The following is a 17,582-nucleotide window of genomic DNA, read 5'->3' as shown; positions in this document are numbered from 1 at the left end:
GACAAGGACTGTCGGTATTGTTCGAAAATTGAACCAAAGCTAAATTGGTGATGCGCAACGTACCGATCTCCATCCCAAAGAGCTAACCCAAAAAAAAACAATAGTTTTTATACCAAATAAATTCATTAAAATTAATAGATTAATGTAGCATGTGAATATATCGACGAAGGAATAAGTAAGCGAGATCAGCTTTACGTTGATAATGCGGTATCAGGTGAGACGTGGGTTGTGTTGTAGACCGCGGCGTTAAGCTTTGCATCATCAGATGGAGCGCAAAGTCCAAACAAGACGGCGAAATAGTTTTACAGCATTTGTGTATGATAGAATGAAAGGGGGGACATTTCCAATGCACGTATACCTTTTTTGACGATGATTTGAAAGAAAATTAAGTTGAGTTTCAAGTTTACATTTCAAACCCTTTATTGTACAATTATCTTGTTGTTAAAATGTTATTGCCATTTATCATAAAAATTATGCCAATTCAAAACTGCGTCCCAAAAAATGCCAATCCCTGGGCTACAACAAGAATTAATGAAGCAGCATTCCTAAGCGAAAACACGCTTAGTTGGTCGAAGTAGGACCGGTTACGTGTCTCTCAAAAGACATGGTCAATCGTTTTCTTTGCGCACCTTAGTCATCAGTTGCTCGGAATCATCGGAACAGAGTGTCGGCGGTTTGATTTTACTCTGCCGGATTTGTAGAAATGTTATAAGTGTTATTCCTAAGTGCTACAAATCATATAAAGAGCACACAATTTGAATAGTGGTACAGTTTTCGCGATGCCGTAACTAATTACATCATTGCACGAAAGATAACTAGGGATGCGTTATACCGCGTGTGTTTTTTATGTATGAATCGTGTGTTTTACAATCGAAGTAGATTATGGTTCAACAATTTCTATGTGAAATATTTTACGGGGTATATATATATGGGGTATTTGAAAGAAATATGAGTGAGTGGAAAAAGACAGGAAATATGTGCAAAATGTGGGCTGTTCGGATGACAAGTGCTTTGCTATATCACATTTGTGCGACGCAGCATTAGCCGGAGCTGAGTGATTATCTATGCAAATGTCTGAAATCTGATGAAATCTGGCTCAGCATCGATTCAAGCAATTCCAGATGGCGTCTCATCTTTTCTTTGAGCTCTCTTCAGCAGCCCTCTCTAGCTTTCAATATGTGTGTGTGTGGCGTATGTAACTTAAACAAGGAAAAGGAAAACTAGTTTTTACGTGTATGTTATAGTGACCGCAAAGCATGAAAAATGTAAATGTATAAAATGTACACCACTGACATTTGTGAGTGGTGTCAGCAAATTTAAAGTGAATGCGACAATTTACTTGAACTAGAAAAAATAATTGTGATGCCCCTCTTCTTGTTTCCTGCCCTCACCACTTTTACTCAACGGAAGTGATCGATGTTCAACTCCCAAACCTGGTGAGGTCGACATTTTGTGTACTCAGCAAAGAACGCACCTAAGTCGATTCCGCTCACGCGGTACTCAGCCAGCTCAGCCCCACATTGGATCTGTCATTCAGGATACCTGAATTAGGTAGGATCATTTATATCTTTTGACGTTTCATCCGAAAGGAGGTGTTGAAAATTGGGCGAGAAACAAAACATTTGTGAGTGTACACTTTGTAAAGTATAATGTTTTATGCTAACCTTAACGTTACCGGTAAACATGCATTCAACAGGTTGACACCTGTGCGGGTAGTAGGGGAAAGGGAGGATCTCAACTAGGGGTGTATTAGTGGAGTGGAACGAGATTTCTTACGGGGGCAGATATGAGTGTGTTAGTGGAGTAGATTAGAACACCGCTTCAGTATGGCGGTCAGTCAACCACAGGCCTTCGTTGTTGAAGAACGCTTATCTGATCTCGTGATAATGGATCTATTCCTCGGGGTCCCTATTCAAGCGATCCTTATTCGAGTGAGTGAGAGATTCTTCATTGGAATTGTTCGCGTTGCATCGCAATGGCATGAACCACAAATAGTCATTGCAAACTGTGCCGTGCTGTACCAACCAGATCAGCTGTGCATGGTATTGAACCATGTTGGAATGTGTGTTCCCTACACTCGCCGCATCGGCCTCCCGGAAGAAATCGATGAGGCAACAGCAACCTTCGGATTTTTGGCAAGTGTGACGCTAGAGAGGCAGTCACATAACCCCTTCTTATTCGAGGCGACGTTGATTAGCGGCGGCGTACGCCGGACCACAAGATGGAGCCTCGGTTGGATGTCGACCGTGGCCTTGACCGGGCTGCCATGGATCAGCCGCGATGTTTTTGGTGTGTGACACTGAAATGTCTACATTGTTACTAAGTTATTACTTAAATTGGCTTTAATAAAATCAATGCCAAAGGAATGTGTAGGTGTGACCAACATTGTCGATAAATGATTGTTTTTTAATATAAAACTGGATACAAATATTAACCTTGACCTAGAAAATCCGAAACAAGAAGTGCGGCTTTCTTATAGCGTGGTTGATAAATCGCGAAGAAAACTACATCGCTAACAAAATATGGCAGAGGGACGTGGTTACGTCATTCCATTTCCATTTACAGAGACACTGGGAATCGACGTTCGTGTCTTCCGATTGATCGTTGAATAACGTTCCCTTTCTTTTCATTTGTCGTGTTCTTTAGTGTGAAATCGAGTGTTTTTTTATTTGTTTCTGGTGGGATTGCTGTGTAAATATATGTGCACTATAATTTGTGCGTTAGTTCGCCCATAGTTAGGCTTACATCGAATACATAAAATATTGTATCCATTCAGCAACCCCTTTTCTTTCTTTCTTTTTATCTCTATTTCTCAATCCCGAGTGCAGTGGGTCTAAATGAAATGATGACTTCGCAAAAGAAAAGTGCAATAACATGCGAGGTATTCTAACGCCGTAACCCCAGAGGCGTGTTTGCTCCCGTTATCGCTACGGTGTTAAAAATGAACGGGCCTCTTAGTACAACGTCACGTACGTCGATAACGGCCGTTGATGACGCTGTTGATGATTAATAAAAGATCTTCAGTTGGTTGTCGCGTGTCCGCGTGTTCGTACACTCGAAATAAACGACGCGAAACAAAAGTAAAAACAAAACGTGTGACAAAAAACGTGTGGGCAAAGCAGTACACATTCCATCCGCTTCTGTGAAGGGGTTTACTCACTTGTAACCATGCTTATGCATTGGAGGAAATTCTTTACTTTTATAATCCCCAGATTCAAAGTCTCGTGACAATGAGACAATATACCCTACTATTTTACTTAATTTATACTACTGGATGTGAAGCATGCTTTTTTATGAGTTCTAAGTGGAAATCGGGCTCGAACAAAGGTTTAAAAAGCGCTAGGCCGTAGTTTTATCAAGGTTCCATAGCACAAATTAGAAATTGTGAGGAAATATAGCTACATGGATCGTATTAAGCGTCGATTTTAAAGAAAACATATTCATTCGCATAATAAAAGATTTTTCCCAATCGGGATTCAAACACCAACACTCTGGTGTGGTGCACCTTAATCAGTCGATTTCGAAATCGAACCACCGTCGGCTGACAGTTGACGCCAACTAGGCGGCTCCATAAAGTAGCATACCTTTGATGATGCTGTACCTTTATGACATAAAATAAAACATTTAATACTGGCGCGGAAATCCCCAACGAAAATATTTTGAATCTTTTTGGGAAGTCGAATATTTGTAATATAAAATATCCCCAAAACGAGGGACTCCGAAAATGGCAGTATGTATGAATGAAATTTTCCAAGCAACGTGTTAAGAAAATAATAAATTATTGTGCCTATTTTTATGCCGACAAGGGGAGCAGGGGGTGCGCTACTTTGTCACACTTAATTACGCATTGTCGACACATCCCCTCATTAACCATTTACTTCTAAGGTTCACCCAGATGTATGTGTATGTGTATACCGTGTGTGTCAGTTTGGAAGGGTTGAATTTTCGTAAAGAATCCATTCCTCCGAGGAAAACTGCTTCCCAGACGGGATCTCCAAACTGAACAGCTTGTGGGACGGGGAAAAGGCACAAGAGGGGGCCTCCGAATGAGGTTCGAAGGAGTCCCGGTGTTGACGAACGGTTGTGCATATCTCTGCCAGACAGTTGCCTTCAACGAACGAACCATAAGGGTACGCCTCGGTTGCAGAATTCTGCTTGGTCCCTGCGCGCGCGGGTGTGTATGTGTGCGCAGGGGATGTGACTGGGTACGATACCGTTGGCATCACGCAGGGCGACCGATAACGGTACTCTTCGCCTTCCCCAGCCTTCCTCCCGTCGCATACTCACTTTTCCACTTCTTGCTAGAAAAAGGAGAAACCCCAACCGATAAGCGGCTACAGGTTTATATTTTCCAAAACTTTATAAACCATTAATTTTATATTTTTGAATGCTCATTCCCCTTCGCCCCCTACCGTCATCATGCTTACCCCTTCCCTGTCCCGCCCAATATGCTCTCACCAATCATCACCGAACTTGGGCCGATGAATGGTTGTCGTAGAAGATGCGCCCCAAGAAACGTTCTCTCACTCTTTGTCTCGCACTTTCTCTCTCTTTCTCTGTCACCTGCCATCAGGTTGAGGCCAGGCACCGTTGGTGCGGCTTTGCTTTGCCCGCATACTTTTGGCATGAGGTACACCTCGCACCCGCAACCCCGTGTGTCGAGCGCCGTCAAAGCGTATCAGCAGCCTGCCATCGCAAGCGCAAGCGTTTGCAGGCCGCAGACACATGGATGTTGTTGTTCCACCCGTCCTCCTTTGGGCAACGTCTGCTGCAACGCAGCAGCATGTCTGTGGTTTGGCCAACGACAGCTTTCCCGGCGGGGTTTTTCCAGCCAGAGAAGACATCCGGCACCGAAGAAGATTCAGGCAAGGTTATGCTGAAGAAACGAAACCAAAAGAACCCTTATCTCATCTGCACTTAGAGGCGGCCGGCCACCCTTCGCTTCCTAACACCACATATCCTTTCTGGTGAGGATAACGAGTGTTTGTGTGGATGCCTGTGTATGTCCCGACCTTCCTCAGGTTGGGACCCCCTTCTATCACCTTCGGCCGTGTCATGCGAGTCTTCCTGAACGGCGTGTGTAATAGCAAAGATTGCGATATGAGTGGGCCAGCCGCCTTTGCTTTGATCCTTCTCACAGACGCTGTCCCCACACTCCACCACACACCGGGCATGTGTGAACACTTTCCACCCATTTCCTTCACATATAAATTATGTTTACTTTCTATCGTCTTTATCTCTCCGTGCCAAGAAACCGGCCGTTTATAAGGAGGGTCCGGCTGCAGACTGCCTCTTGCTCCACTTTGGGAAATAGGGAAAACACCGAAGAGATAATTTTGTTTCAGATTTTAATCGTATTTTATTCCCAAATAGCAAATGATTTTCGTGCAGCTATGAGTTGTGTGCAGAGAAATTTAACTTGTATAAATTATATCAATTTTAAGTAAATTGTTTAATTAAAAATAACACAATTGAAACAATCCCTCAATGGTTCTCAATTGAAAATGTTTCAGGAAACACAAGATATTTATAGAAGAAAAAAAATTATTACAACCCTAATTTAATCATTATGAGACAAAATAGAAAACAAAAAGCAAAGAGACTTGAACGTGAGTACAAACAACTTGGCGCCTCCATTAAAAAAACTTCATTATTGCGTCTCAACCAAACCATTCCAAAACGGTTGGTTGGTAGATTTTTCTATTCTTTTAAAATTTTACAATTATTTCGCTTCAGAGAGGAACACTAGGCAAACAACAGCGCCAGCCCTTTTCTGCACAACCTCAAACAAATTCCCAAATGAGGTGGGAACTATGTCGTACGATTGCCAAGCGGCGATAACGCACAGAAGTTTCTTCCATTTCCTTCCAGCCAACGCTCCTATCAAACTCTTCCACTGCAAACTTGGGGGGTGCAGAATGGGGCGCATAGATAAGAAAGTTTTTCCTCCGGCACTAAATCGGGTACATCATACAAATGTCTTCACATGAGCGTTCATGCTGAGTGGATTACGAACGGCTTGTTCCTTGCCGCGTCGTCCCCGAGTAGAAACGGGGGTCTTTTCTCTCCCGAACCCACTCTATTCAATCCCGATATCTTCAAGTTGTGCAAACATTGATCACGATACATGCATCGCCTTGGATGTGTCTTATTAATTCTGGTTCAGGGTAAAGTTCCGAAGGGAGTAAGAATGGGAAACGAAATGGGAGAGGGTTGGTGGGTGGAGATGGAAAGGGGCAGTTTAAATGCGACCTTGTTTACACGAGCCCGAACGGAAAAGATCAGCAAACGCATAGACAATCGTACCGAGGCGGCACATTCGAGACGAACAACGGCCCAAGACGAACGAATTACCTTACCTAAACGTCGCTTTGCTCGTCCGGGGCAATGTCGATGGATGTTGGTAGATAGTAAAAGTGCTTGGATAGTGCCCGAGATAGGGCTGCTGTCTGACTCGCTTTCGTTAGCACATACCACTAATCTTCGGTCTTACGGGAAAAGGGTATAAACGTCGGGCAACGTTCAACCCGGTGTTGGTAAGGGGTGCCGCCTTTGCTGGGTGAAATTTTCTTCCCCATTTGACAGGATGCTAACGTCGGCCAGCTAGCACCTAATGGAGCATACACCACCACAGTGGCGTGGTCCATCGGAAAAGGGGGCAGGCAAATGAGCCTTTAAGAAAGTTGACCGACTTCTTACGGTTCCGACGTAGGGCAGGCGCTCTTATGCTCTACTGCATTTAGCAACAACTAGAACACCAAGACTCTGGCATCTGACCGACAAACACACACACTCACGCACGATCCTCTCGTACGTGGTCAAGACCGAGATAAGGCGGATGCTAAAATCCATAATTTAATTAGAATTTTAATGCTTAGATAAGCGATTCTTCCTTCTCCCACGGGGAGGACATTCGCCATTTTGCAGTTTCGGGGTCACAAACACCAACGCCCAGTTCGAATTCTTCACTTTGCCAGTGAAAGAATCTAAACTAAAAAAGAAACTATAATTATGAAATTCAGTAAAGTGGTTGGGAAATAGATTATACATTTATGAACATAAATAACATGAATAATGTTTATTTCCTTATACATGTACATACCTTTAAACGTTTATCTTACGTGGCTAAGCGTAAGAGTTACCGAATTGCTTTTAATCTACATTTATTGTAAATTTATTTTGTTTTAATGTAACAGTCCCTCATCAGAAACTTGTATATTTTGAATCATGATGATCCCTACTAGTTTATGAGGGTTGTACAAAGCTCGATCATAACAATTTATACTTTTAAGGTAACAGAAACAGTCGAAGGGCATCCGATGGGATTAATAATTACGATTTTCGTGTTCAGTTTGCGAAAACCAGTAGAAGAAACATCGATGGAACCAATAATTATGATTTACGGGTGGAACTGTCTACAGAAAACAGAACTGTCGATTATCGGAAACACGATTGTATTTACCCAAAGTGGCGATAAAATCATATCATCTTATTTATCGGGGTTGAGTGCATTATACGGTCGGAATAGCTTCGTCCGGCGTATCCTAAATGTTTTGAATAAAAAGGGAGGTGGGAAATTTAATTCCGGTATTTTGCATGAAGCATACAGTTGTGCCGGGAACCGAAATGACCGCCTGCCCAAATAGTGGCTTAATTCATCAGTAATTTTCACTTCATACCAGCACCCCCTAGATACAACGTCGCTAAATGCAGCCGGATATTGCTGCCCGCTACTAACAGAGCTTGACTGAACAGGTGCCTTAAGAGGTTCAGAGATGTTTGAAACCTCATCCTGCTCACTAATCATTGGTAAAGAAGGGCCTGGCTCACTCGATGATAAGCTTTGTAGTTCATTTTCATAATGTTCTGCAGGTACTCTTGTACATGGAACGGTCGCCTGATCTTTCGAAATAGTGTTCAGTGTAGGAACGGTTGATGAAGCGGTGGGAACGGCAGAATTAAAACATTGTGGGACCGTTGTCTTACTGTTAGAGGATACATGTGAAAGAGAAGTATGCGCAGCATGAGAAATGCTCGCTATATTTTGGATCGGTTCAAACGACGGTGTATCAATGTTGAAGTCTTGAAGAACTTCTTTACGCATCTCCCATAACTGATCCCCAGAAAGTGCGTTTAATGCAGGATCCTTTGTTGGAACTGTGGGATATACCTGATTACTACCTTGCGATACCGTGATGCTATGTTCAAATGAGTTGAGTTGTTGATAGAATGTTTCATAAAGTGGCATGTCGTAAATCTCATCTGTCTCATTATCGAAACGAATCGAATTTTGGGCTGCAAAAGGCGCTTCCACATGCGGTGGATCATTTTCACGAACGCCTGTCTCCTGTGTCGCAGGTTCTCTTGAATATTGAACCGTTTCAGGGTCCCTACGAATGATCACCTGATCTGCCGAACATGTGTTCAATGAAGGAATGTTTGTTGAAGTGGTGGAAAGTTCCAGACTACTGCCTTGCGATACAGTGGAACTATGAATGTTCGCTTCATATTCCATAGTTTCTTCAAAAAATTGGTTAGCTGGCTTACGTAATTCCCGAAGCTCGCCTTTTCGATTTTCCAACGAAATAGAATCAACGGCTTTTGGAGCCACTACACATTGTGGTTTGATTTCACAAACCTGCGTCACGTGCTGCACAGCGACCCTTTCACATTCAATCATTTCAGAATCTGTTTTCACTGTTATGTTTTTAGAAGTGCTAACAGGTTTCGGACAAGCACGATTTAATTCTTTTGATGTGAATACAGTTTGTTTATGTCCTTTGTACAGCTTAAAGATAGCTTGTGCCTTTGATTTATCCAGTCTTTCTGTTTTGCAGACAAATGCCAATGGTTTGAAAGAAGATTTAGTTCTATTGAACAACACCGCGTAAAATGTATCCTGCATTGCTATTGAGCGCGGTGTGAGAATGTTTGAGGTAACAAGTTTTGTATTACGTCGAGCAATCGACTGGTTTTCTGGTTTGTGCAGAAGAGGTTTCACATTTTCAAGCACCTTGCCTATCACAGTAATGGATTCATCGTTTTCTGCACGTTGATTCTCTGAAAATTGGCAAACGTTTTCGTCTGCATTAACCGCTGGCTCAGGAAGTGCAACAGGCTCGGTCGTTTTACTATCGTTGCGAGCGGCTTCTTGATCGGTATAAGATTCAGAACCGAGGGGTACGTTGACATGCTGTTCGGTTGGGAGATCCACTATCAATCGATTTGCTTCCACATTGCCTTCAGCGATATTCAGATCTTGCTCAGAAGTGTTTGGTGAAAATGGTTGGCTAACTTTATCTGCCACATTTTCATTCCTAACCAGTTCTTCAATTTCCCAGTGACATGCATCATTGCACAACTCGCTAGTTTCAGTCATAACATTATCGTGAGAAAGCGTTTCCGGGGTGTTAAAGGGTTCAATAATATGAAATGGTATGCTTTCAGGCACCACCCTTTCCTGTAGTTGTTGTTGGAATAGTTCCAATGCTTTTGGAACATGTCTTTTATTTTCAGCGATCGACTGATCACTTATCCTATCCACCGAAGGTGAAGCATCTTCGAGGATGTTGTCTGTAGCGTTGATCAAATTATCGTTGTTAACATTTTCCTTTCTCGGTAGTTCTGTATCAGATGAACCATCCATCTGGTTCTCCGAAGCGTGATGGTTTTGATACTCCATTATCTGAGACAGTATTGCCTTAGATAGGCGAGATAAAGGGATTTGAACCATCAGTTTAGGCATTTGAGAGTGGCATATTGGTGCCTCGGATGTATCAGACCTTAACTCTGAGGGAGAAGTATTCTGTGCATAGCTGCTAGCAGGTTCAGTTCGCGAGGACACATTTTCCGTTTGTGGTATCACTGCTTGATCTGAAGACTCCATTAAAGCATCAGATAAACTGTGTGAATCTGAGGAAGCATCTTCAGCTCGCATCACCGGTTGAAACGCAGGCTGCGTATTGTCCAAAGATTGGTTGTTTTCATAATTCGGTAAGCAAGATGAAGGAGTTTGAACCATTGGTATAGGCTCTTGAGGGTGGCAAATTGGTGCCTCGGATGTATCAGACCTTAACTCTGTAGAGGAAGTATCCTGTGCATAGTTGCTAACAGGTTCTATTTGGACACGCGAGGACACATTTTCCGTTTGTGTTATCGCTGCTTGAACTGATGACTCCATTGAAGCATCAGAAAAACTGTGTGAATCTGAGGAAGCATCTTCAGCTCGCATCATCGTTTGAGATGTAGGCTGCGTTGTAACGTCAGATAAACTGGCTATCAGATCCTCCAAAGATTGGCTGTATTTATAATTTGTTAAGCAAGATAAAGGGATTTGAACCATTGGTATAGGCACTGGAGAGTGGCTTATTGGTGCCTCGGATGTATCAGACCTTAACTCTGAGGAGGAAGTATCCTGTGCATAGTTGCTAACAGGTTCTATTTGGACACGCGATGACACATTTTCCGTTTGTGGTATCGCTGCTTGAACTGAAGACTCCATTGAAGCGTCAGATAAACTGTGTGAATCTGCGGAAGCATCTTCAGCTCGCATCACCGGTTGAGATGGCTCCTTTTCAAAGTTAGATGAACTGTCCATCCGATTCTCCGAGGATTGGTTGTTTTCATAATTTGTTAAGCTAGATAGAGGGATTTGAACCGTTTGTATAGGCGCTTGAGAGTGGCAAATTGGTTCCTCGGATGTATCAGACCTTAACTCTGAGGGAGAAGTATTTTGTGCATAGCTGCTAGCAGGTTCAGTTCGCGAGGACACATTTTCCGATTGCGGTATCACTGCTTGAAATGAAGACTCCATTGCAGCATCAGAAAAACTGTGTGAATTTGAGGAAACATCTTCAGCTCGCATCACCGGTTGTGATGTAGGCTGCGTTTGAACGTCAGATGAACTGCCTATCAGATCCTCCAAAGATTGGTTGATTTCATAATTTGGTAAGCAAGATAAAGGGATTTGATCCTTTATAGGCACTTGAGAGTGGCTTATTCGTGCCTCGGATGTATCAGACCTTAACTCTGAGGAGAAAGTATCCTGTTCATAGTTGCTAACAGGTTCTATTTGGACACGCGAGGACACATTTGCCGTTTGTGGTATCACTGCTTGAACTGAAGTTTCCATTGAAGCATCAGATAAACTGTGTGAATCTGAGAAAGCATCTTCAGCACGCATCACTGGTTGAGATGTAAGCTGCATATTCTCCAAAGATTGGCTGTTTTCATAACTAGGTAAGCAAGATAAAGGGGTTTGAACCATTGGTATAGGCTCTTGAGAGTGGCTTATTGGTGCCTCGGATGGATCAGACCTTAACTCTGTAGAGGAAGTATCCTGTGCATAGTTGCTAACAGGTTCTATTTGGACACGCGAGGACACATTTTCCGTTTGTGTTATCGCTGCTTGAACTGAAGACTCCATTGAAGCATCAGATAAACTGTGTGAATCTGAGGAAGCATCTTCAGCTCGCATCATCGTTTGAGATGTAGGCTGCGTTGTAACGTCAGATAAACTGGCTATCAGATCCTCCAAAGATTGGCTGTATTTATAATTTGTTAAGCAAGATAAAGGGATTTGAACCATTGGTATAGGCACTGGAGAGTGGCTTATTGGTGCCTCGGATGTATCAGACCTTAACTCTGAGGAAGAAGTATTCTGTGTATAGTTGCTAGCAGATTCCGTTCGCGAGGACACATTTTCCGTTTGCGGTATCACTGCTTGAACTGGAGACTCCATTGAAGCGTCAGATAAACTGTGTGAATCTGCGGAAGCATCTTCAGCTCGCATCATCGGTTGAGACGCAGGCTGCGTATTGTCCAAAGATTGGTTGTTTTCATAATTTGGTAAGCAAGATAAAGGGATTTGAACCATCAGTTTAGGCACTTGAGGGTGGCAAATTGGTGCCTCGGATGTATCAGACCTTAACTCTGAGGAAGAAGTATTCTGTGTATAGTTGCTAGCAGATTCCGTTCGCGAGGACACATTTTCCGTTTGCGGTATCACTGCTTGAACTGGAGACTCCATTGAAGCGTCAGATAAACTGTGTGAATCTGCGGAAGCATCTTCAGCTCGCATCATCGGTTGAGACGCAGGCTGCGTATTGTCCAAAGATTGGTTGTTTTCATAATTTGGTAAGCAAGATAAAGGGATTTGAACCATCAGTTTAGGCACTTGAGAGTGGCAAATTGGTGCCTCGGATGGATCAGACCTTAACTCTGAGGAGGAAGTATCCTGTGCATAGTTGCTAACAGGTTCTATTTGGACACGCGAGGACACATTTTCCGTTTGTGGTATCGCTGCTTGAACTGAAGACTCCATTGAAGCGTCAGATAAACTGTGTGAATCTGAGGAAGCATCTTCAGCTTGCATCACCGGTTGAGATGGCTCCTTTTCAAAGTTAGATGAACTGTCCATCCGATTCTCCGAGGATTGGTTGTTTTCATAATTTGTTAAGCTAGATAGAGGGATTTGAACCATCAGTTTAGGCACTTGAGAGTGGCTTATTGGTGCCTCGGATGTATCTGACCTTAATTCTGAGGGAGAAGTATCATGTGCATAGTTGCTAACAGGTTCTATTTGGACACGCGAGGACACATTTTCCTTTTGTGGTATTGCTGCTTGAACTGAAGACTCCATTGAAGCATCAGAAAAACTGTGTGAATCTGAGGAAGCATCTTCAGCTCGCATCATCGGTTGAGATGCAGGCTGGGTTTTGTCCAAAGATTGGTTGTTTTCATGATTTGGTAAGCAAGATAAAGGGGTTTGAACCATTGGTATAGGCACTTGAGAGTGGCAAATTGGTGCCTCGGATGTATCAGACCTTAACTCTGAGGAGGAAGTATCCTGTGCATAGTTGGTAGCAGTTCGCGAGGACACAATCTCTGTTTTCGGAGGAATCAACGGATTGCTTAAGCAGTGCTCATCAGATGACGATGAGATAGAAATAACTTCATCATAAAAATCACAAATATTGGATGGCGAATGCAACTCATTGCAGATCTCGTCCGAATTCTGAGCTTCTGATGAAGATGTGTCAGAAATATCTCTACCATAACAATCTTGAGTATCGGATTGCGAATGCAGCTCAGAAGAATCCTGAGAATCCCGAGACTTTGAAGAAGATGTGTCGGAAACAGGTACAACACTGGATTCTTCATTTTCAAATTCCAAGTTGCAATTGCCCGGTTCTTCTAGGTTTGGCGATTTAGCATTGGAATTCTGATCAATGATCGTATGAAATTCTTCACTCTGTTCAGCACGTACGCAATTCAAATCAGGAGTGAAGGGGGTATCAGTATGTTGCAACTCTGAACAAAGGATCTCAGTATCAGTGCTAGGATTAGTTTTACAAATCACATCGAGTTCCTTTGGTTCACTTAAAATAATTGATTTAACAGACTCCGTTTCCTCCAAGGATTCAGCAGTGTTAGCTTCTTTCTCTATAGATTTCGATGGCTTGGGCATTACCATGTAAGCATGGTCTTCATGTATGGCTGGTCTTCTTATGCCTTCGTCTAAACTAGATTGTGAGGTCAAAGTTGATATCAAGTCAAGTTCTTGCGTATCGTTAGGAAAGATGACAATTTCAGCACCAATCTCTAAAGATTGCACCGGAACCGCATGTGTTTCCGGTTCACTCAAAACTCGTTCGGTGACCAATGAAGAACTTATTGTAGTATGGAGAATGGAACGATCTATAACTAACCTAACAGGGTTCTCTGCTACCGATAATTCATTTTCTTCCAAAGTTTGAGGAGATACCGCAGACTCTTTTGATCCTGATTGCTGATTTGAGCTTGATTGCTGAAGGGTGCTCAAAGGTGGTTTTGTAGCGATAGTAACACAAGATCTTTCATATAGACCGGGATGTTTGTCTACGCCACTCGATGCTGAAGCTACAGATTCCGAAGGCTTCGGAAAATTTGTCCCTCCAGGAAAAATAATTGTTTTTGAAGCATTGGCTATATCGGGACATGATTTCACATTACCCGAAGTTTGGGAAGGCTCACAGTTAGTAGTATTTTTTGAGTCAACTTCCATCGGTTGTAAAAGTGCTGTTGCAACAGAAGGGGATTTTTCTCTTCCATCTTTGGGGCTTTTGTGAATATTTTTGAGAGAGTTACTGGAAACAGCTCCACCCATGGAAATATCCATTGACTTCAATGTAGACGTGCAAGCAATTTCATCTGCCCTATTATCGCCATCGAAATTCTTCGACTGTTCATCTACAGTTAATTTAGAATTATTATCCCTAATAGCATTTAATTCCCTCTGCATACCGATGGCTGTTTCTTCTGGCCTGGCGTTACCTGTACAAGTTTCTAATGGCGGACGTGAAGTTAGTTTGACAGATTCGAGTTCATCAGGTAGATACACTGGATCTTGCGACGAATGGTCTGATTGTTCTACCTCATCAGCACCGATTACGGCACCTGCGGAAGAGTGCGAAGTTTCCGCGCATGGTTCCTGACCGTTGATTGTGTTTCTCAAAGGCTCGTTATCGTTCGATGGTTCGGTGTTGGGGGACATTGCAGCGTCGTTTACTTCATTCGAGCCAATCCGGGAACCAACCGTTCCATTTGATTGTGCATCCGAGTGTCGAACTGACCTTAAATTCAGATTGGTGTCGGGTGGCTGGAACGGCTTGGCAGCGATGCACGCCTGGCACCGCTGGCACATACTGTTAGCATTCCTAGTAGTGAGCAATAGCGTCGACAACTTTGCTACGCCTGTGGTGTTGCTAGCGTTCAACACCAATCGAACGCTGGACACAGGCTCAATGCGTTGAACTCCAGGAATGTCTGTGGAGTATGCGGTGTAAACTTGTAACCTTTTCCTGCTGCCTTCACCATCGTCCGGAGTTGAATGTTGGGAGTTGATAGCTGTGAGTAAACCGGATGAGGTTGATGATACATTTATTTCGCAGTGGGATGAAGTTTCAACACGATTTTTTTACGGCGCCTGGATGTGCCCCCGCTAAGTATTTTGTTGTTCTAACCGCGCGAAACTGCTTTACTTCCACTTTATATTTCCGTTAGAACTTCCACCCTATTTGAGAACATTTACATCGGATCAGTTCAAGGTCTTCTTAAAAATAACTAAAATCTTTATCTATTTCTTGCTGCTACTCAAATATTCCTAAATTTAGTACCAAGCGGAACGCGATGTATAAAACTACACGTAGAATACAAAACCAATCAATTAAACTCAGCTGAATCTAAAGCTATGCGTAAACAAACAACAGTGCGCAGCAAAAAAATGTTTGATGGAACACGGTTGATAGGTTTGATAGAACATGGTTGATTGAAATTTGATTATGCCCTCTGCTGATTAATCTGTTCTAATGCCTGCAACCTGGAATGAATGCACAGCTAAATACGCAGCTAAAAATATCTCCTGTCAAACGCGTGGCGATTTCATTGAGCGAGTAAAGTTTTTCCGCAGTACAGTACGCCACAACAGTAAGTCATAAAGCGACTCAGTGCCTTGCGAAAGAAGAGGAAGAGGTGTTGATGGAGATGGAGCAGAAGGAGGAGGATGAGAAGGGTGAAGGTATGGGGGAGGAGTAGGAGGGGGGGGAGAGGGCGATCACAATGCACATCTGCCGATTTCTAATTGTAAAGAAACGTCTCCCCTACTCTCCCTACAAAAAGCCTCCGCCTCACGCTAATGATGCCGCAAAAAGATTCAAGGTTTTCTGGGAAAAGGCAAACTGTGTCTAGCAGCTGCGTTAAGCAGCTTAAACAACATCGTAAACACTGACAATTGCACCGGTGCAGTATCAGAAAGAAAAAAAACGAAAACACCGATCCTTGCTATGGAATACCGACACCAAATTAGTTACGCCGCGCGCTCGTTTGAAGGCAATAAAATCCATTACCGATCAGATGGGGGGGGGGGGGGGGGGGGGGGAGGGGGGGGGGGCGACGATCTTCGCGCCATACGTCTCTAATGTGCACCAGGGCAGGGCAGCGCGGCTCACTTCCCATTCGTTTCTTCCGAGACGCTCGAAACTAAGCATACCGATATGCAAATTTTGCAATCAAATTCGATAAAATCCGATCGCGAAGAGAAGGAAAAACTGGGGGAAGGGAGGGAAGGAGCAAGAATGTGGAGACAATGGTTCAAATTTCACGACGCACAACACACTGCACTAGAATTGGACTATTCTTTCACTCACCTACTGTTTCACTTTTACCTACTAATTTTCCTACTACGAAACTTGGGGGGCACTTTTCAGGATGCGACGAGGAAGTTCAAAAATTCCGATCGATTCTTCCTTACCTCCGGGAGCGAGCGGATCGAAGTCGATAATGCTGTCTGGATCGTAGTCAAACATGCGTATATTTGCGCCGTCAGCTGATTCCGACTCGAGGCGCGCTCTTTTGCCGGCCGGTTCGTCGTTGGCGCCCTCCTGGACGGGATACGATCGGCTGCGGTTTGCCATTCTGATGGAATTTTCCACTGTCGCAGTTTCTAAAGACGGTACTCCACTACTGCACTGCTTCACTGAACGAAGGAGACTCAACTTTCCTCCGGCGATTTGTCTTGTCACAAACGCTTTTGGCCGACGACTAATCGATCCCGTTCGCCGACCGGTGGGGTTCTGTCGGAGCTCGTCAGATAAAAAACCCCTGCCGACTGTTCCTTTTCCGCGCACCTATACATGCGTACGAGGGGCAACACAATGCCTCGAGCGCGAAGATCGTTTTACTAAACGAAGACGCACACAGACATGCATCCGGCGTCACGGCTCGGCTGATGCAATCCGATCAACCCTTGTTGTATGCGTCTGTATATGTGTGTGCCTGTGTGTGGGACCGACTTTTCCTCACCGTTGTTCCGCGACAAACGACGTACAACGACACACAACAAGACGATCCTCTTCGTTCGGCGGGATAGGATCGGCAGACCTTCGCAAGCGCTCAAACAGACCGTGTGTTGGTGCGAAACAGAAGACCATCGTGGAGGGAAACGAAAACACTTCAGTCACAACGCAAGTGTCGTCTTGCGGCCGGTCATGAAGAATGCGAAGTCATGAGAGAGGCTAGCTCCCGGGTGAGCGCCCGGAGGCGTGAACTCCGGCGCGGGTGCGGGGGAAGCTGCCGCGGAGTTGAAAAGTCGTAAAAATTTTATTTTTTCATAATTTTCGCTTCGCGCGCCGCTTCGTACCAACGGGCGTGTAAATGAAGTTCTTGTGGTAAACGACTGCTGGACCCTTCGGTACACCCCTTTCTTCTTCCCGTCCACACATTGAAAGTACGCTGGGGTTGGTCTGTGCGCTTGCCTTTAGGGAAATGTGACTCCAGCAAACTAGTTGAAAACGAAATACTGAAGCATCCAATAGTTTGTTTGTGAAACTGGTGATAAAGCAAGTGATACTTTCAATAATGGTTGGTATCTGATAATCGAGGCCTACTTGATTTGAGTCTTAGTCTATCTTTATTAACAACAACGCCGTTTGGCCCCTCCATACTCTATACACCAGTTGCTAATCGAGCTCACACGCGCCCTCGCTAGCCTGCAACACACTCGTGTGGAATTCTTGCCCCCTGCCAAAATCATCGTTGAAGACACG

At 43.8% G+C, this 17,582-nt stretch overlaps 1 protein-coding gene across 1 annotated transcript in view; it reads right to left on the bottom strand.

Annotated features, from left to right (window-relative positions):
- The window catches only part of LOC131293036 (zinc finger protein ush), a 41,883-nt gene extending 25,432 nt beyond the window's left edge, over nt 1–16,451 (bottom strand). Inside the window, exon 1 of the mRNA XM_058321115.1 lies at nt 16,289–16,451. Coding sequence (XP_058177098.1) covers nt 16,289–16,451 — 163 coding nt within the window. The remainder of the gene's footprint in view (nt 1–16,288) is intronic.
- Between the last annotated feature and the right edge of the window lie 1,131 nt (nt 16,452–17,582).

The sequence above is a fragment of the Anopheles ziemanni genome, chromosome 2 (assembly GCF_943734765.1).
Source record: "Anopheles ziemanni chromosome 2, idAnoZiCoDA_A2_x.2, whole genome shotgun sequence".
Classification (NCBI taxonomy): domain Eukaryota; kingdom Metazoa; phylum Arthropoda; class Insecta; order Diptera; family Culicidae; genus Anopheles; species Anopheles ziemanni.
Note: the sequence above shows the minus strand (reverse complement) of the source record. Positions and strands in the feature narration are given on the sequence as shown.